General features: G+C 43.1%; 1 protein-coding gene across 2 annotated transcripts in view; it reads left to right on the top strand.

Moving 5' to 3' along the window:
* BICD2 (BICD cargo adaptor 2) overlaps positions 1–26,231 on the top strand; it is a 90,375-nt gene that overhangs the window by 40,721 nt on the left and 23,423 nt on the right. For both annotated transcript variants that reach the window (XM_061473064.1, XM_061473063.1), the window contains exon 2: positions 6,331–6,543. In XM_061473064.1, coding sequence (XP_061329048.1) covers positions 6,331–6,543 — 213 coding nt within the window. The remainder of the gene's footprint in view (positions 1–6,330; positions 6,544–26,231) is intronic.

Genomic DNA, 26,231 nt, shown 5'->3' with positions numbered 1-26,231 from the left:
ACTCATTTGCAAGTTGGGTTTCCACACAGCAGTTCAGAAAAGCCACAGTCTGCAGTTCTGTAGGTAAAATTGCCCTGAGCAGATTAAATTCCCCAGAATCCCAAACTGGGGGAGAAAGGACAGGAGGTGAGAGACTGGGGAGAGGTGGGAGCTGGGGGAGAGACTTCTTGTGCAGGTATGCCCTTCAGTGCCCATTGTCAGCCTGGGCCTGTTTGCAGGATGGGTGGCTTGATTTAAAGCATTTCTCCTCTCATGCTCATTTGCCTGTTTTTGTGTGGGGTTTTGTGTGTTGGTTTTGTTTTCTCATGGCACTTGAGTGTGAGGTTTTAAGAGCAGCTGGTCACTGACAGCAAAAGCCAAGGTGCTGCTCTCGATGTGGGAAGGGGGTACAGGTGCACGAATGAATCACCATATTGAATCAGATTTCTCATCTCTTCAGTCCAGCATGTTTCTGCCAATGACCAACATCTGAAAAAAGGCATTTAGAAGGTGCAGAATGATGTTACCAGCACAGGGTAGTGATCCCTAACGGCAAGAGACCAGCTTAAGTCCTAGTGCCTGACCTTAAACAACTCTTCCAGAATGTGTTGACCTTTGCTTCTATACTCGTATGTTGTTTCTGGGGTTTATGTGCAAAATGGCCAATGTCTTGCTGGTATTTTCATCCCAGTAATTTGATTCGATGTCCTGTAGCAACCTACTATGGTTTATTCTTTATATTTTTATTGAAATAGTTTTTTTGTTTGGTTTTTTTTTGCTAGGCATTAGATGAAAACAAATTTGAAGTCACTCCAGAAACGCACATAACTTCCTTCCAAGGTGGATATAAAATGTTAATTGCTTTACTGCAAATACATGACTAACATCTTGACTCTCCTTCAGCTGAAGGATTTGTGGTTGAAGCTAGGATTAATTTTTCTTTTCCATTGCAGTGGTAGTTGTGTTTTCCTTGGTTCATTTTCAGTTACAGATAACTGGCAGGATTTTAGAATTGGTCTTTGATTTTATTTCTTTTTATTTCTTTTTATTTTTTTCTAAGACTCTCTTTGCTTTTTTGTTCTTGTACCAAGTTTGTGGAATAAGCAGAGAAACATTCTCAAATTTCAATATCAGTGGCAAGAAATATCTGCAAGAGACCTGTGATTTTTATATGCTGTTTATTCAGAGCTTGTTCACCAAATGTGAATGCTGTCTGGAAATCTGTGATAAGCAGAGACCGTGTAACTACAGCTTCTCCTAGCTCTGTATTTATGTGAATCAAGCAGTCTGACCCCTCAAGATAGCAAAATAACCTACCATACAAAGAAGGTGTCTCAAATACAGTGGCTTGGGGAAACAAAGGAAGGTTGGCACCTCTGGGTTTAGGCTCTCTGTAGTGGGGAAAATTAAGTCATGGCCTCTAAAGTATGTAAGCTTTTGAAACCTGCAATACTGAATTTTTTTCATGCCTAAATCAAGCTGGAGCTTGTATGTGCTTCATGGTTTGTAATCTGGGTGTTGTTTGTAATGCATGTCCATGAAGGTTTTTTGGAAAACCAGGACTGCTGGAGGTAGCACTCTACTGTCAGCAGGGGAGTATGGGGGCCATGCATTCAGCACTATTATGCATTATGGGAGAAAGGAAATTAGAACTTTTAAGCTGCTATTAGTAAAGGCATCCAGTTACCCAACATTTTGAAAAATGGTATGAATCTTGAAAGGGCAGTGCTTTTATGTTTGTTACGTCCCCAGCAGTTTCAGGTGGTTCATTTGTGTGGCTCCAAGTCCCTGATCCTGATCAGTATGTGAAGGCTTAGGGTTAGATTCCCCGCTCCCTATCTGCAATACCTTGGGGACAGTGCTGGCAGCTTTTGGCACAGTCTTGTTTTCTTAGTGACTACCGCTTATGTTTCCACCTTGGAGCATTGCAGCTGTAAAGCTGGTGTCTGCTCTCAGCATTCTGCTCAGAATCTTATTTTCCTCTTTGTTCCATATTTCTACAGATACTTAAGCAGCTGCATCCCATGACTCCTTAAAAGGAGTCCTGTGTTTGTAATCAATATTAGTAATCAGTATTAGTGAACCCTTCAGCCCGGGCAACTGTACCTCTGGATGGGGAATGCCAGAGGCTTATTGCTTTTGGCAGCAAATTGTTAGGAGGCGCAAAGTGGAACATAGATGTCTCTTCCCTTTATTCCTTATGCAAGATGGGTTGTGTACCCTCACTTCTAAGCAACTTTGGAATTGACTGATTGATGTACAGGTCAAAGACTAGCTGGATGGCCATCATTTACCTTCTGGTAGTGCTTCTTACTTGCTCCCTCCATTGTAATGCTCTCGCATGCAATATCACCTTGGTGACTTTTTGTAGGTAAATCCCACTGAAACATGTATTTGTAAAACAGTGAAGTTTTTTTAAATTCAAGGTTTTGCATGGTTTTCTGATTTTCTTCATGACATTACCTTATGATTCCCCTTTGTAACTGGGATGCAGGGTCACTTGCTTGAAATTCGCCTCTGTCTTGGGAATTTGTACTGGGAGCCCCGAGGTGTCCCTGCCTCCAGAGCCCAGGACTCAGACCTCAGCTGAACTTCATTCTGTGTCTGCCCTGCTAATGGCATTAAGCTTGACTATTGCCACTTCACCCTTTCTGATGTTCTTGGTTCAAAATTTAAGTGATACTTTGTGTTGGTATTTTTCAAGCTTTCTTTATCCTTGTTTAGAAATAGCAGCTTGATTTTTAGGTCTGTGAAGCATTAGGAACAAAACTGCACTGTGTTTGGTCATCTTTTTCCCTTGCTGCCCCTTGATAGATGTGTACAGCTTGGTTGCTGGGAGTGTCCTGCTTCTCAACAGTGAATATGTCCTCTGTCTAGTAGTACAACATCTGTGTATGTGATTGTGGAGCAACTGAGGATTTTATAAATGCTGTCATGCAAAAAAAAAAAAAACACCAAAACCAAAAAACACCAATCCCCATCGTTTGTACTCTGCTCAATGTCTGTTTTGGCAGTCTCTGTGCTCTAAGGACTACAAGCAAGCGGGAACTGTGTGCAGGGGAAAAATGGATGATTTACTTGAATTTTATCTTATCCTCTTTTTCCTTTGCTCTTGAACTGTTTTTCTTTAGGGAAACAGAACTGGTGCACAATAGCAAGAATTTATTCCCTCCGAGAAGCTGTTTCTCAGTCAGGTGATGCAACCTGGACAGTGTTAAAGCCACCTAGAGGCTGCAAATATCCTTGGCTACCTTTCAGTTAAAGGTGGTAAAAGCAATTTACTGTTATACATGGGGTTTCTTATGCATCCTTGATAGGACTTCTGTAGACCAAGAAGGATGTGTTCAAGTTTGCGGTGCTTTCACTTCATGAGTATATGTAAATGCGTATTTCAAGCGATATTAAAGCAATATTAAAATCACTAACAAACAGCTTTAATGGTTTTTTCTCCCTGCTGCTCGTGAGAGCAGCGTTTAGTAACCCATGACCAGCTGGGGTGAGCAATCAGTACGTGAGAACAAGCTATGTACTGCAGCGGTGGGATGAAGTTGCACATGGCTAGTTGGAAAAAGGACAGCATGATCCATTGTTTGTCCCCTGTGTGAAGGGGCATGAGCAAGCTTGGTGACATTCTCTGCAAATGGTAACCAGCGTGCAGTACTTGACTCTAGGTTGTGTATGAACTGGTGAAGCAAGTATCTGCATCTCCGAAAATCTGACCTTGGTTTCTGATGCATGATTGAGAGTATGTTGTGGTTTTCTCTTGTTAATTCTCAACTGTTTCTATGATAACAACCAAAGTATGTGAGATAAACTGACCAAAGGATTTTTCTTTAAAAAGATTATTTTGGCTTATGTTGAGGCTGGAGAATTACACCAGTTACACTTTTTTTTTTTTTTTTTGGGGGTGGGGCGGGAGAAGAAGAGGGGAAGCTTTTCATGTTTGCTACAGGCTGAAATTTGGGGTTTGTTTCTTGTGGGTGGTGGTTTTTTTTTCTTCCCCCTTTTGTTTTTTGTTCATTTTAAACCTGAACGAATCAGATTGTAGCTGCTGCTGGGATGACATGAGAGGAGCCCTAAGCCCCCTTCCAAGAACTCCCTCCCTCTTTCTTAGGCCTTCCAATCATGTATAAGCAGTTATTTTACCCTGCCCCTAGGTCTAAGTGGAGAACATTTTAATTCTGTTTGATATGACAAATGAATTCATAAGCAACTTACCTGACAAAACTCCTTCACTGAAACAGTTTTTTGTTGATTTCTTGTTTCTTGGGTGTATTCTTTCACGGCACAGGAACCTCCCCATCATTTTGACTGGCTAAGAGGGAGAGATCCTATTTCTGCTGTTTGCTTCAATGTGATGGAAGGGGGAGGGGGGTGGTGTGACTATTCCCTTGCCCGTGTGTCTGTTTTAAGCAGCACTGAGGCTTTTTCTTCACCTTTCAATTCTTGCTCTGGTTCAGCATGTGCTTCAACTTGCACACTAGGTACAAGCATTGTGCGCAGTGAGGCAGCACAGGGCAGCTTCCAAAGCCTTTAGGAGTCCCTGTGCAGCATGTGGACTACTGTCAGATCTCAGCAGACCTTTAGGGATGCCAGCTCTTTGCAAATGCTGGCCGAGGATACTATGCTGGTCTCTTGCTCAGAAACAGCTCTTCCCTGTATCACCTTTTTTTGGCGGTTTTGGTCTTGGTTCATTCCATAACTTTCCCCAGGCACTGAGGTAAGACTAGTGCCATCTACTAGATGGGGGTGATTTTAACCTTCTTCCAGTTTTTTGGGATGTCCCCCTATCTCCACAGTCTCTCAGGGATTATGGAGAGTAACCTCATGATGTTGTGATGTTGCCAGCCAGCTCTCTTAACACCCTCGGGTGGATATTGTCAGGGTCCATCATTCTGAGGGGTCAAACTTCTAAAGTATTTCACACACCAACTCTTCTTTCACTGATTGTGGGTCTGTGTTTGCATCAGCCTGCATTTTTGTTCCTAAGGCCTGGGGCTCAACAGTGCTGGTAATGACAGAGGTGTGAAGAAAGTGTTGAGAACCTCTGCCTTTTCAGCGTTCTTTGTGACCAGTTCTCTCTTGCTGAACAGTGGGCCAGTATTTTCTTTCTGTTTTACTTGTTGTTGATGTACCTGAATAACCCTTTCTTGTAGTTTTTGATGTCTCAGGCCAATTTCAATTTGAGCTGAGCTTCTGCATTTCTAACTGCATCTCTGCATACCCTGGCAGTGACCTTGTAGTTCTTAATGGGTATTTATTTGCTTTTTCATCTCCTGTATGCTTCTCTTTTGGTTTTGAGCAGACTCAGAAGCTCACAGTTAAGTTAAGGGGATCTCTTTCTCCATCTACTTCCCTTACCTTTAAAGGGGATAAACTGGTTTTGTGTTTCCAGGAGAGTGTTCTTGAAAATCTCTCATTACTCATTAGTTCCTGTATCTTCTGTGGAAGCTTCTCGTGGAATCCCTCCCAGTTGAGTGAGTGAACTGAAGTTTGCTCTTGTAGAATCTAAAACCTTTGTCTTGGCACTAACCTTCAGCATGCTCAGCTGGATGCCCAACTTCACAATAGTATGATTGCTGCTGCCAGGGCTGTCTCTAACCAAGATACTTCAAAGCAGGTGTTTGGTTTTTTTTTTTGTTTGTAAGGAGCAAGTCCTGTTTGGCACATCTAATGTGTACAGGGAAGCAGTCCTCTGCATGTTCCAGGAACTTGATGGGTGGCAGGTGGGCTGCTGTGTTGTTTTTCTAACAAATGTCTGGGTGGTTGAAGTCATCCATAAGAACTAGGTTCTGGTGACCCAAATATTGCTTCATTGACCTTATTGTCTTGGTTTGGAGGTTGTTAGCAGATACCTACTCCAAGGTCCCCCTTAGAGGTGACCCATCTGATCTTGAGCCAGAGGCATTCAGTAGGGCTTCCACAATTGCTGTAGTTGACTTACATATATTCAAGGCTCTCCTTAACATAGGGAGCAACTCCTCTTTCTTCTCTCCTCTGCCTAAGAGAGCCTATAGCCATCCATCGTAATCCTCCCATCGTGTGAGTTGTCCCACCATGTTTCAGTTATTACAATGATAGGATATAACTTTCTGACTTGGTGCAGAGTTCCAGTTCCTCCTGTTTGTTCCTCAGGCTGCATGCATTGGTATACACTTCAGGTGGTTCATCTTCTGGCTCTCATCTTGGGAGGTACATTTAAAGGAGCATTTGCCTCTCCTCTGGTTGGCCTGGCCTATCCCAAAGTTTGCATCAAAGAAATAGGAGCATAAATATTTTCAACTCTTTAAAATAGAAGTTACATAAAATTCTAGGTTTACTAATAAAAGGTGTATTTTCTGACTGTCCTAGGCTTTTGGGCAGGCCCATACCAACCACAAGAAGGTAGCAGCAGATGGAGAGAGCAGAGAGGAGACCTTGATTCAGGAATCTGCTACCAAGGAAGAGTACTACATGAAGAAGGTTATGGAGTTGCAGACTGAACTGAAGCAGCTCAGAAATGTCCTTGCCAACACTCAGTCTGAAAATGAACGCCTTAATTCTGTTGCACAGGAGCTGAAGGAGGTGAGTGAAGGTGTGCAGTGCGTACCACAGCTTGTATTGTAGTTATGTGCCCTTGTCCTGGGTAACAAAAATAAGGAAAATTCTTGAGCTGATCAGTAATACTGGCAACTGATAATATGTGTTGTCTATTTAGTGAAATACTACATCCAGATGAAGCTCTAATTCAGCAGTGCAGTAAATACAGCTTTGTGGATCCATCCACTGAGCCAGCCTGTGGTGGCCACAGTGCTTCTGATCCAGTACAAATTCACTCCACCTTGTTCAAATACCTGCTAGTTCTGCACAAACCACTGCACTGTCTCAGAGGTGATTTGACTGACAGATGATTGCCTGTCTGGGCCACACTGATGCTCTGGGCGTACCCCACATCAGTTCCTGCTGCATTAAAAAGCAGAGGAATCTGTTTAGTCCAAGCATAGTGGTGTTGTGGATGTACTTTTTCTGCCTTGCTCCCAATTCTTGCTGCAAAATACTTGGGGCATACTTTCCCCTTTTATCTCTTTTCCAACCCTAACTTTTAGGATGCGGGAGCATAACATAAAAAAGGAGTAGCAGTAAAGTTTATAGTCTTGTGTTTTCTCTCATGGAAGTGATGGGTTTCATTTTTTTCATAGGTTGCTCATCTTGCTAACTCAAAGTACCTTTAACCTTTTATTGTTTAATATTGAAACTGCCTGTTTCTGAGAGGAAATAGTTGCTGAGAAATTGACATAAAAAAGTATAATTACTTATGAAATCTGTAGCTCAGCAAGAGTTCTGTGGCACTGATGAAGAAAAGATTGTTTTGAGAGCTCAAGCCATTGCTTAAATTTAGACAGCAAAAGTTAGAGAGATTGCAAACCATAGATGGATGTGGTAAACAGCTAGCAATTACGACTCATGCGCTTTCTTGCATTTTCCTTTGAAGCGCTGGGTACTAGTCTCATCTAGACCTGGGATAATGGAGTGGCCTTCCTTGCCAGGAGAGGAGGTTACCTAAGAGCCCACGTCTTAATCTCCATGTATAATGCACAACCACAGCCAAAAATCAGAAATGTCTTATTTAATTTCTTTATGTCATAGTAACAAATACGTGGATAATATTTGGTGGTAAAATTAATGAGGAAATGTGGATTACTTCAGTGGAGATTTGGGGGTTCACTACTACCTCTCTTTGGGTATGACAGAGAAGGAGATTTGTGGGGCAAACTGTCACAGGTGATCAAACAGGCCAGTCAAGCTCCCCTTGAGGTCCTGGCTGTGGGAGAACAGAGCTCGAATCAGGCCATATGCTCTTCTTAGGCAAGGAATCAGTCCCTGCAAGCACACACACAACTCTTGTCTGTATTTCCTAACCTTTAAGGAGAGTTTAAAAGAAAAGCTCCTCACTCTGGAGGCAGCGTCATGTCCATAATGGGTTCCAGACTCTGTCAAAAGCATGTGGTCGGCAGATTTCAATCCAGCTCCCTGCATCACAGCAGCTGAAGGTGATTTTTTTGTTCTAGATACTGCTGCATTTCAGCCACCTCTGCTTTGAGCTGTGTTTTGCTTTATACAACACTTGAATGAGCTGTCAGTTTGCATGGATTTAAGGTGTGTTTTTTTTCTTGTGCTTTGCCTTTCTACCTCACTCACACCCCCTTTTACACAAACGAGTTGGACTCCAGGGAGAGCTGGAGAGTGCAGGAAGAGGGGAGGTTGGGGATGTCAGGATTCTTGTGAAAATTTTAATTTGGTTTAAATACTTTTTTTTTTTTTTCTTTTAAATGCTCTCATATGCTGAACAGGGAAAGATGCAGTTAGTTACTTGACTGGAAATAAAGGCTCATGATAATTACTGGATGTGTCTGATGTTGAACTTTGAATGGAAACCTAATTCAGTTAAAGAAAAATAAAAATTAAAGCCTAATTTGGTAAATAACTGGAGTTTTGAAGTTAGGGGATTCCCTGCCTGTCACTTCGTGTCATCTCAGTGTGTGTGTTCTCCCTTGCCTTTTTTTAGCCTAGCTGTTTCTTCTCCTGCTGGTAAATTCTGGTGAGGTGAAGAAAGGAGGAGGAGAAAAAGAAATGGCATGAAAGCTGTAGTGTTAAAGTAAAAACACCTGTGCCAGTTGATAGTGTGTGGTTTGGGATTCTTCTGAAGATGAGAAGACAAAAATCACAGGCTGGTTTGGTTTGGAAGTGACCTTAAAGCTCATCTAGCTCAAACCCCCTGCCGTGGGCAGGGACACCTTCCACTAGAGCAGGTTGCTCCAAACTGGCCTTGAACAATTCTGAAGATGCCTATTTGTGTGTTTCATTTTGGTTTGAATTGCCTTGTAGTTACTGGTAGGAAACAGTGACACACGGTGTGTGAACAGAGATATCAGCCTTCTCCTGGCCCACCAAAAAAACAAGGCAACATGACCATCTTGAGGGACATGGCTTTTCTCTCAAAAGGTGCATCTGAATGTGGCAGAATTTCAAATAGTTGCTATTTCTCCATTGCTGTCCAAGTATGTAGAATCAGGGCGATATGCACAGGCCTCCTGTGGTGATTTACAGATCTAATAGCAAATTTAATTTCTTGTGTAAGAGGAATCAGGGAGGAGGTGTTGTAGGTGTTGTAAGGTAGTGAGCAAGATGAGGAGTGGGGTTTTCTCCAGTCCCTGTTGCCAAGCTTAGCTTTAGCCCATTTCGTAGTTAAAGTTTTATGTTGATACTTGTCCAGGGAAATTCTGTGCTATAGAGTTCTGCTGTAGTCTGGAAGTGTTGGGGAAGAAGGCAGAATATGATCTACTCCTTTATATACCGTGGAGATGGTTGAAATTACTACCTTCATTTCTTCTGGTTGGTGATGAAAGAAAAAATGCTGTGGCCATTTTCTACAAGATGGAGTAGACTTGCAGGCAGATCTGTTCTTTATAGTGTGTATTTTGGAAGTCCAGTATTGCCTGACTTGCAAGTTGTCTGGGGGAATAGGAAACTCTGCTTCCATTGCAACTGTTCTGGATTTGCTCCAGATAGGAGGAAGGATGTGGAAAATGTGTGTCTGTGTCGTCTGGCCAGGCAGAGGGGCTTCTCCTGTCAAAACAAAAAGGAAGTTTAAGAGCAAAAGAACCCACCACCAAAACTCAGGAAATTAACTGAGGCTGAATCTCTGCCTTATTTTTAAGGGATATTTGCTTGGCAGGGCTGGTTGCAAAAGTTTTTGCAGCTATCTGAGAGGACACAGAGGTTTACTGTTACTGAAGCTTTTAGTAGCATCCCAAGGAAGATGATTGAGTGCATCAGGCAGCAGCTCCTCTTGAGATGCTGCTGGCAGTAGCAGTGGTGGTGGGTTGAAACCAGAGGTTGACCCACATGGGTTGGAGGTGCGTTCATGACTGTGCGTTTGAGATGCTATCATTCCTTTTTTGTCTTCTCAGGACACTTGCATAGAAGCAATGAGTTGTTGGAAGAAGACATTCAGTACACCTGGGGTTATTGGAGCAGGCACAAGTGGTTTTGATGCTTTCTTTTGAATTACCTAACTTTGGCCTGTTGAGACAAGCTGCAGAGTAATTACTGATTATGAGTTTTACTGCTGTCATTAGCTAGCTCAGCAGCTCCTCTGTCCTGGAAGAGTCACTGGAAGGAGTAATTGCTCCTGAGTAATTGCTAATTGCTGTTCCTTTTTAATATTCTTCATCTCTCCAGTGTTTTAGTGGCACCAAAAGAGATTTTGGAGGGTGATTTGGCTGTGAAGTCATGAGGTAGCCGTGCCCAGAAAAGCTGAAAACTAAATGAGCAGTTCTTTCCCAGGAAAGTAAAGGGTGTTCTGATTATGTAAACTAAAGAAGGAAATATAGTTTAATGAGTATATTTAATTCTCATAAAATGTATATCTAATAGGTTTTATCAGGAAGGTGTGTGTCAGTCTGAAGGTTAATGAACGGCGTGTGGTTTCCAGGCCCTGCTATGTGCGGGGGGACTCTCTGCTGCTTTGGTTGATAATGCTGGGATTCTCAGGTCTGTGTCAAACACAGACATACAACTGTTTATCCTGGTTTGGTCTGGGTTTTTTTTAATTGTTTTTAACCCTCAAGAAAAAGAATACCCAGCACATAAACCTCTATAAAATTGTCAGGTTTATCCCTCCATTTTATCCCCTTGCCTCACACTGGAGGAATTGGTCATGAGTTTGTTTAACCAGAGTCTCATGCTGTCAGGGTCTGATTAGAGAAAACCCCAGTGCCAGACCCTGTTTCAGTTCCTGACCCCAAGAGTGAAATCAAAACACAGATAAGGTCAAGGACCATAATTGGACAGTTTGTTTATTAGAAATTACAAAAAGACAGTTATTATAAAAAAGGAAATTATTGCAATAAAGGTGATAGCGATAGGACAGATTGGAAAAAAGGCAGAAAATGAAGCAAGTATTCGGGGTGCAGAGAGTGAGAGAGTCACCACCATGGATCCAGCAGTGTCCCAGGGTTGCATTGTCATCATCGTCAGTGGTGGGAGTTCTTCAGGGTTCGTAGTTGGTATTGGAGCAGAGTGTCCCCCAAGAGTCTGTTGGAGGTGGTGTCCTTGTGTAGGCGCCCTTCTGGAGTCCCTTTGAAGGTACCCCATGGAGCGGGTCTTGTGGAGTTGCCCTCATGGCGATGTCTCATGGAGGGTGTCCCTCAGGGTCCGTAGTAGTCATTAGTGGAGTGTCCTCACGGAGGTCTTTCTGGAGTCATCTTCATGGCCATGGCTCCCTGGCAATGTCTGTCTTGGTGATCACCTTTTTCCCTTTTTGCGAAGAGCTGGGAGGAGTACCTCTGCTCTTCATGTCACGTGTTACACGTTCCTGGTGGCCCACTTTCCCTGGTCTTGCAACCAGCTCTTTGACTGCACGCATCTGCACACACATGTGTCTGCAGCAATTCTTGGGATAATGGGTTGCAGTTCCTCACACCAGTCCTCAAGGTAATGGACTTATGAGTCTTAGCTCTTTCCTGCTCATCCCTCAGGCAATGGACAGTGGAAGAGTCTTACCTCAACTCCTCCCACCCATCTCTAAGACAAAAGATATGTGGTATCCCATCTCAGCTTCTCATACCAGTCTTCGAGACAGTGGACAGTGGAGTCTGATTTCAGATCAGTCTCTCACACATGCTCTAGTCAAATCCTGTAAATAATTTTAACTGAGTTTACGGCTTATGAAGCTCACCCAAACTCTTTAGTAAACCTAAAACAAATAACCAGCCAGCACTGGCATCTTTATTCTTCATTGAAGACCTAGAATTCGGTCTCTGGTTGTGGGCAGCCAAACACTTCACTGAAGGACACAGTTGCCAGCACTCTGATTAGAAAAGCTTTGAGTGGAAGCTGATCTTCAGTCACTGGATACAAGACATGTTCTATTAGATCCCTTTGACCATGACTGCCTTACATGTTCAGTAATGCAATTGCCTGCAGTCATCTCTCCATATCCTCGGATGCAGCAGCACTGCAGGTGCTTGTGTAAGCTTTCTTGGCCTTACAGTTAGAACAGTGAACATACTGTGAACTGGGCTTCCCAGCAATGTCTCTCCCACCTCTGTTCACATTTCTTCATCAGGAACTGTAGTGATAGGACAAAGGTAAAGGGTTCAAACAGGCAAAGTTCAGATCAGATACAAGGAAGATGAGCTTCCCTGTGAGGGTGGTGAGGCCCTGCAACACAGAAACTCTGGCTGCCCTGTCACTGGCAGTGTTCAAGGCCAAGTTGGATGGGGCTTGGAGCAGTCTGGTCTAGTGAAAGCTGTCTGTGCCTGTGGCAGGGGGTTGGAGTTGGATGAACTCTAAGGTTTCTTCCAGCCCAAACCATTCCGTGACTCTGATTCTGATATTTGACTGTTTTAATTGCTAAGAAGCATTTATTTTTTGGAGCTTTCACAATGGTAAGCCATTAAGTTGTTATATGTGACCCTGTCTGCTCAGATTGATGGTGGCTGACAAGTCTTTTGTAAATACACAGTAATCTGATTGCTGAAGTTCGTCAGGTTTCTTTAACATCATCAGTGAAGGAAGGGTATTCCTAAGGTTATAGTTATTGTCCTGGGTTCAGCAGGAGCAGTTATTTTTCTCCTTAGTAGCTGGCACAGTGCTGTGTTTTTGACTTTAGCCTGAGAATAGCGCTGATAACACCGATGTTTTTAGTTGTTTGCTAAGTAATGTTTACTCCGATCAAGGACTTCTCAGTCTCATGCTCTGCCAGGGAGGTGGGGCAGAGGAAGGCAGGAGGAAGCAGAGACAGGACACCTGACCCAAACTAACCAAGGAGGAATTTCATACCCAGCACGTCATGTCCACTATAGAAACTGTGGGGAGTTACGCCGAAAGCCCAGATTTCTGTTCGGGTCAGGCTGGGTATCGGTTAGTGGGTGCTGAGCAATTTGTATTGTGCATCACTGGTGTTCATTGTTTTCTTTTCCTTTTGCCTTTTTAGTTTTATATTCTGTTCCCTTGTTATTTCCCTTATCATTATTACTATTGATGGTAGCAGTAGTGGTTTGTGTTATACCTTAGTTACTGGAGTGCTCTTATCTCAACCCATGGGAGTTACATTATTGCGATTCTTCTCCCCATCCCTCCCGGAGCAGAGGAGGAAGAAGTGGGGGAGTGAGAGAACAGCTGCATGGTTCTGTTACGGGCCACGACAGGTATACATCTCTTTCCCACTAGGATTTATAACTAAGATGATGAATAATCCTTTGGGTTGCTTTCTGTTTCTCCCTCTTGAACATGCTGGTAACTCATACAGAAAAAAAGCACAACAGATTTCCCCTGAAGCCAAGGAAGCAGAGCTTCCATCTCCTGTGTGCCCTAAGAACTGTATCAGGAGTCATGATTGAAGGAGGCATTGCTTTCATTATAGCAGAGAATAAGCGGAAACAACATTTTATTGTGTTCTCAGTTATAGACTCTGCACTACTGGTAAGTGGCCGGAAGTGTGTTAGAGTCGTTTATTACAATGTATTCTAGATTTAAAGTCCTATGGTTCATGTAGTCAGATGTGTTTCTGCATCAAACAAGAGGGCTCTTTCTTCCTTTTTTTAAATAAACAGGAAGGGGGGGGATACATTTTTGATGCAACTAAATCATATTAAATTCCCAACATTATTGCTGTAATATTTTTGAATATATTGCAAAGGTCAAAGAAACTTGAGGTAATGTTAATCATATAGCAAAAATATGCTTACAGAACACTTCTGTACATGTATGCATAGTGTGAAGTAAACTATTTTCCCCATTTTGAATAGTATCTACTATGTAATGCTGCTTGTATAGGTGAACAGCTTAAAGAAGTGAAAGTGCTGAAAGATTTATTGTCTTTCATGATAAGAATCTTGAGGAGGCAAGGAAGAAAAAACTACTTGATCTCTAGAATTTTTTCCAAGCAGAAAGGACAGTAGCAGAGGAGGATTTGCAGCTCTTGGAAGCGTGAGTGTTGAAGAATGGAAAAAGAGGTCTGAATGGCATTAGTGTCAAATGGAGAAAGCAGGAGAAAAGGACATTTTTGATGGAGAATATGACTTAGAGCAAGGGAAAAGAAGATGTCTGTAGTGGTAATATTTGGATTAATTGGAGTGAGGAAGGCTGGAAAGTTCTGGAAGTTGATGGTAGATTTGGTTGCTGTGGAGCACTGGAGCTTGGAGTTTTGGCAGTGCAAGAGTTTTGGTTATGCTGAAAGAAGGTATAAATAAAAACTTCTGCCTTGCCTCTAGGAGGTACAGAGGGTTGGAGAGCCCATGGAGGCAGGGTGAATTGGGAGAGAAAAAGAAACAGAAGCAGGATGGTTAATGTAGATAAAAAGGCGAGAAGAAAATGGAGAGTTGGGGTTGAAAGTTGACGAAGAGCGAGGAGTGAGCTCCTTTCGCTTAAGGAGCTAAACCAAAAGGGTAATGGCTTAGTTGAAGAATATGGTGAGCCTTGCTAGAAAGCCTCTGTAGCAGGGCTTTGAGGGTGGCTTTATGCTTCAGCTTTGTATACCATATGAAGTTGCCTGAGTGCTGATGTAACCACCAGCAACCCAAAGTTAGAGTGGAAGAGTTGGACACAGAGGGTGGTGGGCCAGTTCTACAGCCAAGGTGCTGACAAAAACCATACAAGCGAACAGAACTGTGTGAGAGAGCTGAGAGCTTTGCATGAACTTCTATAAAACCAGGTTGCAGGCTGGTGAGTTGTGGAGAAAAGGGTATTTTGGTTAAAAAAGAAAAGAAAAAGCACGGTGTTTGTCCTGCTCTGCCTGGTGGGCTACAGTGAGATCTTCTGAGGTCTTGATGTGGTTGCCCGGCCTGCAGGAGAGGCTGCAGGGTTGATATCCCACATCATTGTGTGCTGCCATTCCCTACATGGTACGGAAGAGGCTGCAGGAGAGCTCCTAGAAACTGGTCTGTTCATCAGCACCGAATCTCGGAGCAAAGCAGCCGTGTGGCATGGCTTTCAATGTAGTGCTGTGGGGATGAAGATGATTCTTCCCTACTTCTTCTTCAGGAATTCCATAACAACGCTTAACTTCTAATGGAAGAGCCTCTGAGCACAAAGGTTCTGGCAGAGCTGATTACCTATGGTTTATTAGGTCCCTTCTGGATTCCAGTGTGATGCTCAAATAATACCCCGCAGCCGTGTATAGCAGATCCTCATTGATTCATTACTATTTTTTTAAACTGTGTGGACAGGATTGCATTCAAATGGTGCTAAAATACGCTGAAGGAGTCACATCTGATGTGAGCAATGCGGCTGGGGATCAGATAAGCTTTTTTTTTTTTTTTTTGGTGTTTGTTTTTAAGAATGATGAGAGCTGAGTGTTTTTACAAGGAGGAAGCACTGCATGTAGTTGGTAACCATTTGAAACATAATAAAAATACATTCCAAAGAAGATGAATTGTCACGGAAATTCAGTTGGCTTGCTTTGCACAGACTCAAGGAGGCATCTGCTTGTGGTTTCTCTGTTGTTGTGCACTGATATATTCAAAGGGAAGATGGTAACCGTGGTTTGTCTTGCTGTAATGTCTGCTGCCTAGTCACCATTTGAACACTGTATTGAACAGTGTATTTTCAGATTTTAAAGAAATATTAAAATAAATAACTGTTCTTCTGACATGATAAAACTACATGATTCTCAAAGTCTTAATTCAGATTCCACAATCCTCCGTTGTGTGGGGAATCGTAGGTAGCGTGCTTACCGTGCCGGGTGATCTTTTCATTGTTCTGTTCTGATTAAATTGCTAGGTGCCTATCAGAGCTGCAGGAAGAGCAGGATGAGTCTTTCTTGTTAGTCACAGCTCCTGGTAACCTTCATCACAACCTTTAGCCTGCCCAGGGTGTCTTGACTAGCATGAGTAGTGGAGGGAGGAAGTCTCTCGTATGCAGCTATGATCTTATAAAAAATGTGAAATCGATATGCACTGTTGCAGGGGGAGCTGGAAATGCTCTAATCAGTGAAATCATGGCTTGAAGTTACTTTACAAACTTTATTCAAGAGGTTTGTTCTTTCCCTCCCTCTCCTCAGTGAAAACTTCTGCTGTGCTGGCAACACTGTGTTAGGATGCAGAAGCAGATTTGCCTTTTTGCACCTGGGCTTGGCACTGCTTCCATTGAAGTAGATGATCCTTGGCCATCCAAGCAAGATTTGTTTAGGTCAGAGTGGAATTCTTTTGAAAATAAGAGCATGTAGTACGGTATGCCACAAAGCAGTACTGGGATACGCTTGGGGAAGAGATTTGCTTTGTCTCGCCTAGCAGTTCTGTGCTGATGGACTGGCTTAGAACAGCTCCTGAGATTTGTGTTAGAGTCACATTCTGTAGGTTTTAAGAACATGGCTTGTGACAAAACACCACTTGGGCAGAAACATAAGAAGCCAGTGAGGGGCTGTGCCTATACTGTCAGAAATAATATTGGGCTGTTGCCACACTTGGGACCGTATCAAAATCTGTTCTTTTTTTTTACCCTGTGTTTTGGCTTTGAAGTTTAGTTTTGATATACTTTACTGGTATTCCTCTTGATCTGTTTTTAGGGGAAGTAAGTTTGGAGTGATAATGTATGAAGTATTCCTCCGTAGCTCTCTATATGCCCACTGGATCATCTGTAGATGGAGGGGGTCCAGATTCTTTTAATCGACATTGCTCAGTATTCTTTCCCTCTAGTGAAATTGGCGATTGACTCATTAACCCTGCTGCTTTCAAGCATTTGATTGCCCAGAGGAAGGTGTCTGCTCCTGTGAGAGTTGAGCAGGTGAGAGAAACCCAGCATAGCTGGCATTGCCATGAACCAAAGCTGCCTCTCCGTTGTGTGTTAGACTGACAGGGGAAACACTGAACAGAATAAGCAGGTATTCAGTAATCGCATGCAGTGAAATCCAGTCTGCTTATGCACGGGGTAGCTTAGGCCTGAAAGCAAAGAGGTATCCTTGGGTTTCCTTAACTGGGTTATTCTGACCCTCCAGTGTTGCAGAGATTGAAAAAATAACTGATTTCATCCTCATAAGTAACAGATTAGACAGCAGTACTAGGAGCAGTACTGGGACTATTTATGGCTAGCTGGCAATGTAGATGGGTGTAGCAGAGGCACTGACAGCTGCTTCCAAAAATGGGGTGCCACTGCTTCTGCTGTTGTGGTATTTTGCCCCAAAATGAAGAATCTAGAATTAATACTTGCCCCTTCTGTGTTTTAATGTTGGTGATGTATGTTCTGGTGGTTATTCTAACAGAGCTGTTTGATCTTCACAGTGTCTCAGCCATTTGAGTTCATAGGAACTTGGACAAAAGCTCTTTTAGGAGGAAAAGCTAGCATGGGGTCAATGAACATAGCTTTTCATGACGAAAGGACTCTTCTGTTTTGCTGCAAATTTGCCTACATGTAGATTTTTATACAGTATAATTTTAATCAAATCAATTAAATTCAGTTTAATCAAAAGAGTTCTTAGAAAAATAATGGCCAAAGATGGATTTTTTTTTTTCCTTCCTTTATGGAAATATAGGTCAGTGGCATAATAACAGAGTGTGCACTTTGAGTGGAGAAAGCAGGATCTTACTAATTACTGGTACACAGCTTCAGTGCACCAGGTTCTGCATGTACGACTTGCCTGCTCCCTCCACTGCAAGGAAAAGGCTACTGTGGTGTAAGTATATTCAGAGCAACTGACCCTGTGGTACTTTTGGCTTTTCAAAGCCTCTCGTAGCTCTAAGATAATAGTTGAGAAACAGAGGAAATCTCTGGAAGCAGCTTCTGGTCATTGCTTGATGAAGATCCAATTGCTGCGTCCCCACATTGTTTGTTTCTGAAGAATTCAAGCTTGATGTAACACACTGTCTGAAATACGGCTGTGAAAAGGGAAGGAGGTTTCATAAGACGGATGGAGTAATTGTATTAAGTCATCAGAAAGTTACTAAAGTCTGTCTTGCAAAGTGGTAAACAAGGCTACTGAAAGATTGGGTAGTGTAAACTAAGCACTTTCCACATCCAGGAGGTGTGGCTCCTTGTGAAAACAGGCCACTAATGCTGGGAGTGCAAATTTAGCCAGAGCTTTTTTCTCATGCTTTGCATAGAAATTAGTTATGGCCAAATTAAGTCAATAGGAGACCTCTAATTTTTGGTACTGTACTAACTTCTACTTTTTTTGTCAATATTGTTTTAGTTATAAATTTTGTTAAGTCTGTTGTATTTATGGTATCTAGTGCTGCAGACCCATAAACTTGCTGCTGGCCTGCTGCTACACTGCCAGTGTTAAATCTGCCTGAGAAGGACTGTCACCACTGTGAATGGATTATAACCTTTAAAATAGGCCTTTAATATTAAAGCAAGAGATAAGAGTAGGAAAATAAATGAGCCTCCAACAGACCTTGGAACAGGGGATGGCAGTTTTTAATTAACAAGAGAATCTTGTACTTATGATTATTGAAAATATGTGGTTTGTGGATATTCCTGGTGGGACAACCTTAACGTGGATTTGCAAAGGGACAACAGCAGAGTGCAACTGCAGTTTTAGACTATAGAGCACAGCACAGAGTAGTTCTTCTGTAATGTCATTAAGTGGGAGGGTTTTGGTCAGTAATTCTCACAGATTAACAGATGTTAAAATCAGAAAACCAAGGTAACAACGAAAAAAAACATTGATCAGGGAGAAGAGCATTTAGAAGCTATCAATGGGCTAGAAAAAGAGGTTTATGGAAATACTGAAACATTAGACTTGTTTTGGCTTGGTTATGAACAAGCAAGACTATACAGGATATCAGCTGCCATGTCAAGGAGAGGTCTGGTGGTGGTTGAGGGATTCCCTGCCACATCCTCACCATTACTGCCAGCTCATCACTGCGTCTGTCCTGAGGCTGTTCTGTACCAAATTATCACAGTAGGTTTCATGGTTTTGACTTTCCTAAGACACCTGGTGCATTAGAGGAGTCTAAATTATATGCTTCAGTTGGGAAATGAAACCCTGAGAGCTTTCAAGGTTTGAAATCAGTTTCATCAAATTACTGTTTCAAAGCTTGCTTTGTGATCTCTTGTTCTGTAACTCTTTAGAGCCACCACTGCTTCTCCAGGCAGAGCAGTTATCTTGCTTGTAGGTTTTATGGCTCTTTTCTCTGGAGTGCAGACATAGGGTAGACCAACTTTGGTTATTAGCTTTTGATAAGCAGTCTCAATCTGAAATATATAAAAAAAGTATGTTTGATGTCACAATGTGTGTGTATATATATGTGTGTCACTATATATATTTAGTTAAATGTGACTTAGAGCTACTGTTGGAAATACATATTTATTACTAATTTATTCCCCTAATTGTGGGCTGTAGGCTAAACTGAGAAGAGACAGCAAAGGCTCTATATGCTTCTGATGTAAATCTAGCTAGTCGACTGTTCATTCTGTTTGCCTGGAAGCATGCTTCATCTAGACAGTGTCTTGCTAGTTTGCAGCCACAGGGAGAACTATTGCAGTCAGAACTTGAGTTCAGCTATTCCTGAGGTGTATCTGAGTTCAGCTGTCTTCCAGGGAAGGACATCCCTGTGCCCTACCCAAACCTGGCAGAATGATGGGCAAGCCTTGAATGCAGAGGGCTGTTAGCTACTGAGCTCTTCCTTTTCCTTTCAGCTTGAGGGAAGACCTCAAGCTTGTTTCGTTAGCATCTGAAAATGCAAACACAGCACATGGAAAACCCTTCAAAACCTACTTTGGGTCACGTTGTGTAGCAGTGACCCTTCTTAGAGCTGGTTTGGCTCAGCCAGCCCTTCTGGAGTCAAAAGATGACAGCTACCTAAAAGTTTATTGTCAGGCTTTGGAAGGGTTAAATCTTTTCTATGTGGCAGTAAAGGACACAGAAAGCTGCTAAGAGTTTAGATTTGAAATTTGAAAAGCAGCTGTAGATGGATTCAAGAAGTCATCCTCTGATCTCAGAGATGTATCAGTGCCCCCACTTCTGATCACAAGGCTCATTCCAGTCCTCCCAGATTCTTCTACAGCACTGATCTGTTTGTTTCTGTGAAGACATTGCACCACTGCTGCTGTGTCTGTGGGCTTGCACCTATGCCACTGTTTAGTGCCCAGTGGACTTCTAGACAAAGACCACCCGTTAGGGGTCAAGGGGGGCGTGTTTTTATCCTCACGTGGGTTGTAAGCTTGCAGTTGGAGAGCGTCGCTAGAGCAAGGCTTCATCCTTATACAAAGAACTTAGTCAGAAGTGAGGGGTGTATTACTACAAGTGTTCAGATGTTAACCCTCCCCATGAAATTTAAAGGGTTTGAGAATGTGCTTTGGATTTTACTCTGTACTGGATCAAATGTTTGAACAGATACCAAGCAACACATTAAGTAATAGGATATACATACTGTAGTAAGACTTAATGCTGACTAAGCAGTTGTCAGTTTTAAGTGGATCCAGAATATGCTATGCAAACTGAGTCTCAGCTCAAGTCTCTTAATATTGTGCAGAAAAGGAATTCATGACAGTGCATTTTTTTGTTCTCCAGTGTTGTGATAACCATTCTTAATGTCACAGTTTCACAGCTTTCTATTTAATGGTTTAAAAAAAAAAAAATCAATAAATGTTGAGCTGAGTACATCAGTAGATGGTGACACAGCATTAATCACAACTAAAGAAAACCCTGAGGTGTATGTATCCATGCTAAGAGGCTTTGCCACAGATTCATAGACTGGTTAGGCTTGGAAAGGACCCTAAGGTCATCTAGTTCAAATGCTTTGCACAAGTCCAGGTAGATGATGTCAACTGCTTTGCCCCTAACCATCATTTCTGTGGCCCCATCCTAAAAGACCACTGAATTGGTCAAGTAGGATTTCCTCTTAGTGAAGCCATGCTGGCTGTTACCAACCACTTTGTTGTTTTTCCTGTGCTTCAGCATGGTTTTGAGGAGAATCTGTTCCATGATCCTGCCAGGCACAGAGGGGAGACTGACTGGTCTGTAATTCCCTGAGTCTTCCATTTTCCCCTTCTTGAAAATGGGGGTTGTATTTCCCTTATTCCAGTTGTCGGGAGCTTCACCTGACTGCCATGAGTTTTCAAATGTAATAGGCAGTGGCTTAGCAACTTCATTAGCCAGCTCCTTCAGGACCTGCAGATGGATTTCATCAGGTCCCATGGACTTGTCATGGGGCAAGTGTTTGGGTAGCCACAGAATCCCAGAACCCAGTTTAGGTTGGAAGGGCCCTTAAAGCTCATCCAGTCCCAACCCCTGCCACAGGCAGGGACACCTTCCACTAGAGCAGGGTGCTCCAAGCCCCTGTGTCCAACCTGGCCTTGAACACTGCCAGGGATGGGGCAGCCACAGCTTCTCTGGGCACCCTGTGCCAGCACCTCAGCACCCTCACAGGGAAGAGCTTCTGCCTAAGAGCTCATCTCAGTCTCCCCTCTGGCAGGTTAAAGCCATTCCCCTTAACCTGTCCCTACAGGCCCGTGTCCAAAGCCCCTCTCCAGGTTTCCTGCAGCCCCTTTAGGCACTGGAGCTGCTCTAAGGTCTCCCCTTCAGGAGCCTTCTCCAGGCTGCCCCAGCCCAGCTCTCTCAGCCTGGCTCCAGAGCACAGCTTCACCAGCCCTCACATCACTAATAATGAGAGGACAGGTAAATAAAAAAACCCTGAAAAAACTCCAAACAAATAAATAAAACAGTATGAAAATAAATACGTTAAAATACCCCCAAACCCAGCCACCCCACAACCAGAACGAAGGCCATTTGTGTGCATTTGCGATCAAAGTTTCAGTGCAGCTGCTTGTTTTCCATTAAAACTTCAGAGCTTTTTTTGAGCATTATCCCAAAACACCCTCAGTGAGATCATAAAGCATGTGCAAGAAAACAGAGGGATCAGGCCCAGTCAGCATGGATTCATGAAGGGCAGCTTGTGCTTGACCAACCTGATCTCCTTCTATGATTAAGTGACCTGCCTGTTAATGAGGAAAAGGCTGTGGACATTGTGTGGACTTAAGTAAAGTATTTGACACTGTCTCCTACAGTTTTCTCCTGGGCAGATTGGCTGTTCATGACCTTGACAGGAAGATTCTTCACTGGATTGGAAACTGGCTGAATGACAGATCCCAAAGAGCGGTGGTGAATGGCAGCACATCTAGTTGGAGACCAGTCACTAGTGGTGTCCCTCAGGGCTCAGTGTGAGGGCCAGTGTTTTCTAATATCTTCACTGATGATCTGGATGAGGGGATCAAGGGCACCCTCTGTATATTTGGAGACGACACCAAACTGGGTGGAAGTGTTGATCTGCTAGAGGGTAGGAAGCTCTGCAGAGGGATCTGGACAGGCTGGCTTGATGGGCTGTGGCCAGTGGGATGAGGTTCAACAAGACAAAGTGCCGGGTCCTGCACTTGGGCCACAACAATCCTGTGGAACACTCCAGGCTTGGGAAGAGTGGCTGGAAACTGCTCATGGGAAAGGACCTGGGGGTGCCAATTGACAGAGCCAAACATGCGCAGCTTGCGCCCAGGCAGCCAAGAAGCCAATGGTGTCCTGGCCTGTATCGAAAATAGCATGGCCAGGAGGGCCAGGGCAGTGATTGTCACCCTGTACTGGGCACTGGTGAGGCCACACCTCGAACCCTGTGTTCAGTTCTGGGCCCCTCACTTCAGGAGAGACATTGAGGTGCTGGAGTGGGTCCAGAGAAGGGCAATGGAGCTGGTGAAGGTTCTGGAGAATAAGTACGATGAAGAATGGCTGAAGGTGCTGGGGAGTTTAATTCTAGGTTGTTTAGAAGGGAGGGCTCAAGGGGACCCTTATCACTCTCTACAACTACCTGACAGGAGGTTGTAGTGAGGTGGGGGTCATTCTCTTCCCCCAAGTAACAAGCGAGACCCCTGGAAGTGTTCAGAACCCATGTAGATGAGGCCCTCAGTGACATGGTTTAGCGGTGGTCTTCACAGTCCTGGGATAATGGTTGGGAGTGATCTTAAAGGTCTTTTCCACCCTGGTCGAGTCTATAATTATGTATAAACTATAGGAGAGAAAAAAAAAACTACTGTAAGTTCCATTAGATCAAACTGTTTCTAAGCTGTCAGAACTGTTCTAATTATTTGAAGCCTCAGCTTTTGCACAGCAGTGGAGATCACCTGCATGACAAGTCTGTTCGCAGCCCCTGGCAGTGGGCAAATGCTTTTGGGGCAGAGGCAGACCAGCAACCGTGTGTAGCCAGCAGCACCTTCTTATGATGGCTTTCTCTCCCTCATCTTCCTCTGAGCCAACCTGACCTGATTTCTTTTTCCTAACAGAAGTTGCAGTATTCTTGGACCAGGAGACAAGATCTGAAGATCTCCGGTTCACATGGCACATACCCACTGTTTCTGAGCACAGTCAGGTTGATACCCACAACAGATATCCTGCAGGGAATTAAAATCAGATGAGGAGGTGGAGTATGTGCAATTCACAGCACATTTATTCTCCTGCAGAAAGTGTGGAAAATAGCATCCTAGCTGTTTATCATAGTTTACATGCAAGCAAGGGTGGATTCAAACTGGTCCCTGTGATTTCTAGCACTGTGCAGCCCAGAGGGGTTGTTCAGCCTGGAGAAGAGAAGGTTGCGTGGAGACCTCATAGCAGCCTTCCAGTGTCTGAAAGGGGGCTATAGGGATGCTGGGGAGGGACTCTTCATTAGGGACTCTAGTGACAGGACAAGGGGTAACAGGTTAAAACTGAAACAGGGGAAGTTTAGATTGGATATAAGGAGGAAATTCTTTCCTGTTAGGGTGGTGAGGCACTGGAATAGGTTGCCCAGGGAGGTTGTGAATGTACCATACCTGTCAGTGTTCAAGACAAGGTTGGACGAGGGCTTGGGTGATGTGGTTTAGTGTGAGGTGTCCCTGCCCATGGCAGGGGGATGGAACTAGATGATCTTATGGTCCTTTCCAGCCCTAATTATTCTATGATTCTATTCTATGACAAGAAAATGTTAAGAGCAAGCTGAATGCACAGCTTGCTAAACAGCCAATAAATCTGGGTTATATCTTCCTTCCCCAGTCAGGAAGCAAGGGAGCTATTTTTAAATCTGGCCTTTCTGCACACACTGAAATGGAATGATTTATCTTGTGGTAGGCTGAACATGGCAGTACTTTCACATTAAGTAACGAGCTCTTACTGTTGCTCTGAATTAAATGGGCACAATTAGGCAGAAGTCATTCCTTCTTCAGAAAAGACAGGCTCCAGTGATTTTTCCAGGCATTGATCTCTGCAAAGATTATATCATCAAGAGAGGAAGAGGAGCAATGCAACCTGAATGGTGGGGAGAGCAGTGCACCAGTAGCTTTGTGGAAAGTCTTCCATTTCACTTCAGAACTGGGTGAAACTTCGGAACATTTTACTGAGGAACAGGGAAAATTATGGATAAGGTCTCCTAATTTGTACAAAACTCTTTTTGATACCCACAGCAGGCTATCCTGCGGGGTACAAAAATCAAAAGAGGAGGTGGAATGTGTGCAACTCACAGCACATTTATTCTCCTGCAGGAAGTGTGGAAAATAGCATCCTAGCTGTTTATCATAGCTTACATGCAAGCAAGGATGGATTCTAACTGGTCCCTGTGATTTCTAGCACCATGCAGGCCAGAGGGACTCCTTGCAGAACTCTGCTGAGGCAAAGCTGAGAGGATGACTAACTGTTAAACAGTTTGGATTCTCTGGCTGAAGGCTCTTTCTGCCAAAGGCAAGAGGTCTTCATTGCAGTTGTTAAGGAGGAAGAAGTCAGGATGTGAATTCATGTCAGCCTGTAGCCTTCAGATACCTGCAGGTACCTTTCCCTTTGAGCCCTGAGTCTGTGCAAAGATAGAGCCAACAGTTGCCTAGGCCTGGAATATGGAATGTGGCAACTTTTCATTTGCATTGCTGTGCTGTAGTGTCTGGTTTCAGCAATTAATGTTGATTTTTAGCTTCTTAGTGTGCTGGGAAGCAGTGGTCTTCATTGCTAAAAATAAGCAGCCATGTTTCTAGCATATAATCTTTCTGTACCTGACTTGTGGGGAGCTACAATTTACATGTATTGGTCTTAACAGTTGCAGGTGATTCTGTGTTTGTGTTCAGAACGTATCAGATTGAAGTTTGCTCCTGCTGTGAACATTTCCTTTAACTCTTAGTGTTCTGTAGGGGTCTGTTGATACTTCTGTTGTATTTCTTCTGTGTATTCCTGCTGCACGCTTGCAAAGGGACTGAGATGGGATTTTATTCATTGGTGGCATTCCTGTTTCTAACCAAAAGTGGAGAAATCTAAGGGAAGCTGAGTTTGTATACCAGAGGATGTGGCTTTCCCAGCTAGGCTGCTAGATAGATGGAACCAGAAACAAAAGACGTAACCTGTGTAGCTGAATTGGTAGGCAGCTTCTTTCATGAGCTCACCTTTGTTTTGCACTGATTTAGAACTGTTTGGAAAGCCATCCTGTCATTTCACAGGTACAGCTGCTAAAATATCTGGACGCTATTTTCATGGGCAACTATACTGCCTATTTTCCCATCTCTGAAGAAATTTCTGCTAATGTTTCAGGACATATTTTCCCCTTTGTTTTTATTGAGGATTTAAAATGTGGCTTGAAGGAAAATAATGTTGAAAAAATAAGTACAATGAGCCATTCACACAACTAGATAGTGCTAGCTCAATTTATTTAGGTGTCTTTGTATAGTCACAAAAGATCTAAAGATCATCCTCCATCAGTATATTAATTTTTTAATTATTTTTTTTTTTTAGGTCTTTCTTTGAGGTCTTGCAAGTCTTGAGGCTGAGGGGAGGGAACATTTTATAAGTCAACCACAGTTGCTATTTCTTTCTACCTGGATCTTGGATTTCATTTGAAGTTTAACTCAGTCTCTCTCTCCAAAGGGTTTCATTAGAACATATTTCCAAATTATTGTATTGGGCATAAAGGGAAGGTCTGTTGAAAAGCAGCAGCAAATACATGTCCAAATGTCTGGAGTCATCTGCATCTGGCTGTCTCTTGTGAAAAGGTCCGTCTTGTTTAAGCGTTAACAGATTCAGGCATTGACTTCTGATCTGGAAAGCCAGTGAGACACAGGTGTGAATGTTGCTTTCCCTGCTTGCTCATTGACTTTTCTCTGAGTCAGGGGTGAGAATTTGTAAGAGAAGGCAGAAAACAAAATCTAATTATTGTGTATAAATGACTTGGGTTTCTGTACATCATTTGGGAGAGTGGAGGAGGTGGGAGGAAAAATTTATTTGAATAGAATCTAATTGATTAGTGCACATAAGAAAAAATAATTATATCTGTCCAAAT

The sequence above is a fragment of the Pezoporus flaviventris genome, unplaced genomic scaffold, assembly GCF_033815535.1.
Source record: "Pezoporus flaviventris isolate CSIRO_AGI_PZ_B2104156 unplaced genomic scaffold, CSIRO_AGI_Pfla_v1 ptg000073l, whole genome shotgun sequence".
Classification (NCBI taxonomy): domain Eukaryota; kingdom Metazoa; phylum Chordata; class Aves; order Psittaciformes; family Psittacidae; genus Pezoporus; species Pezoporus flaviventris.
Note: the sequence above shows the minus strand (reverse complement) of the source record. Positions and strands in the feature narration are given on the sequence as shown.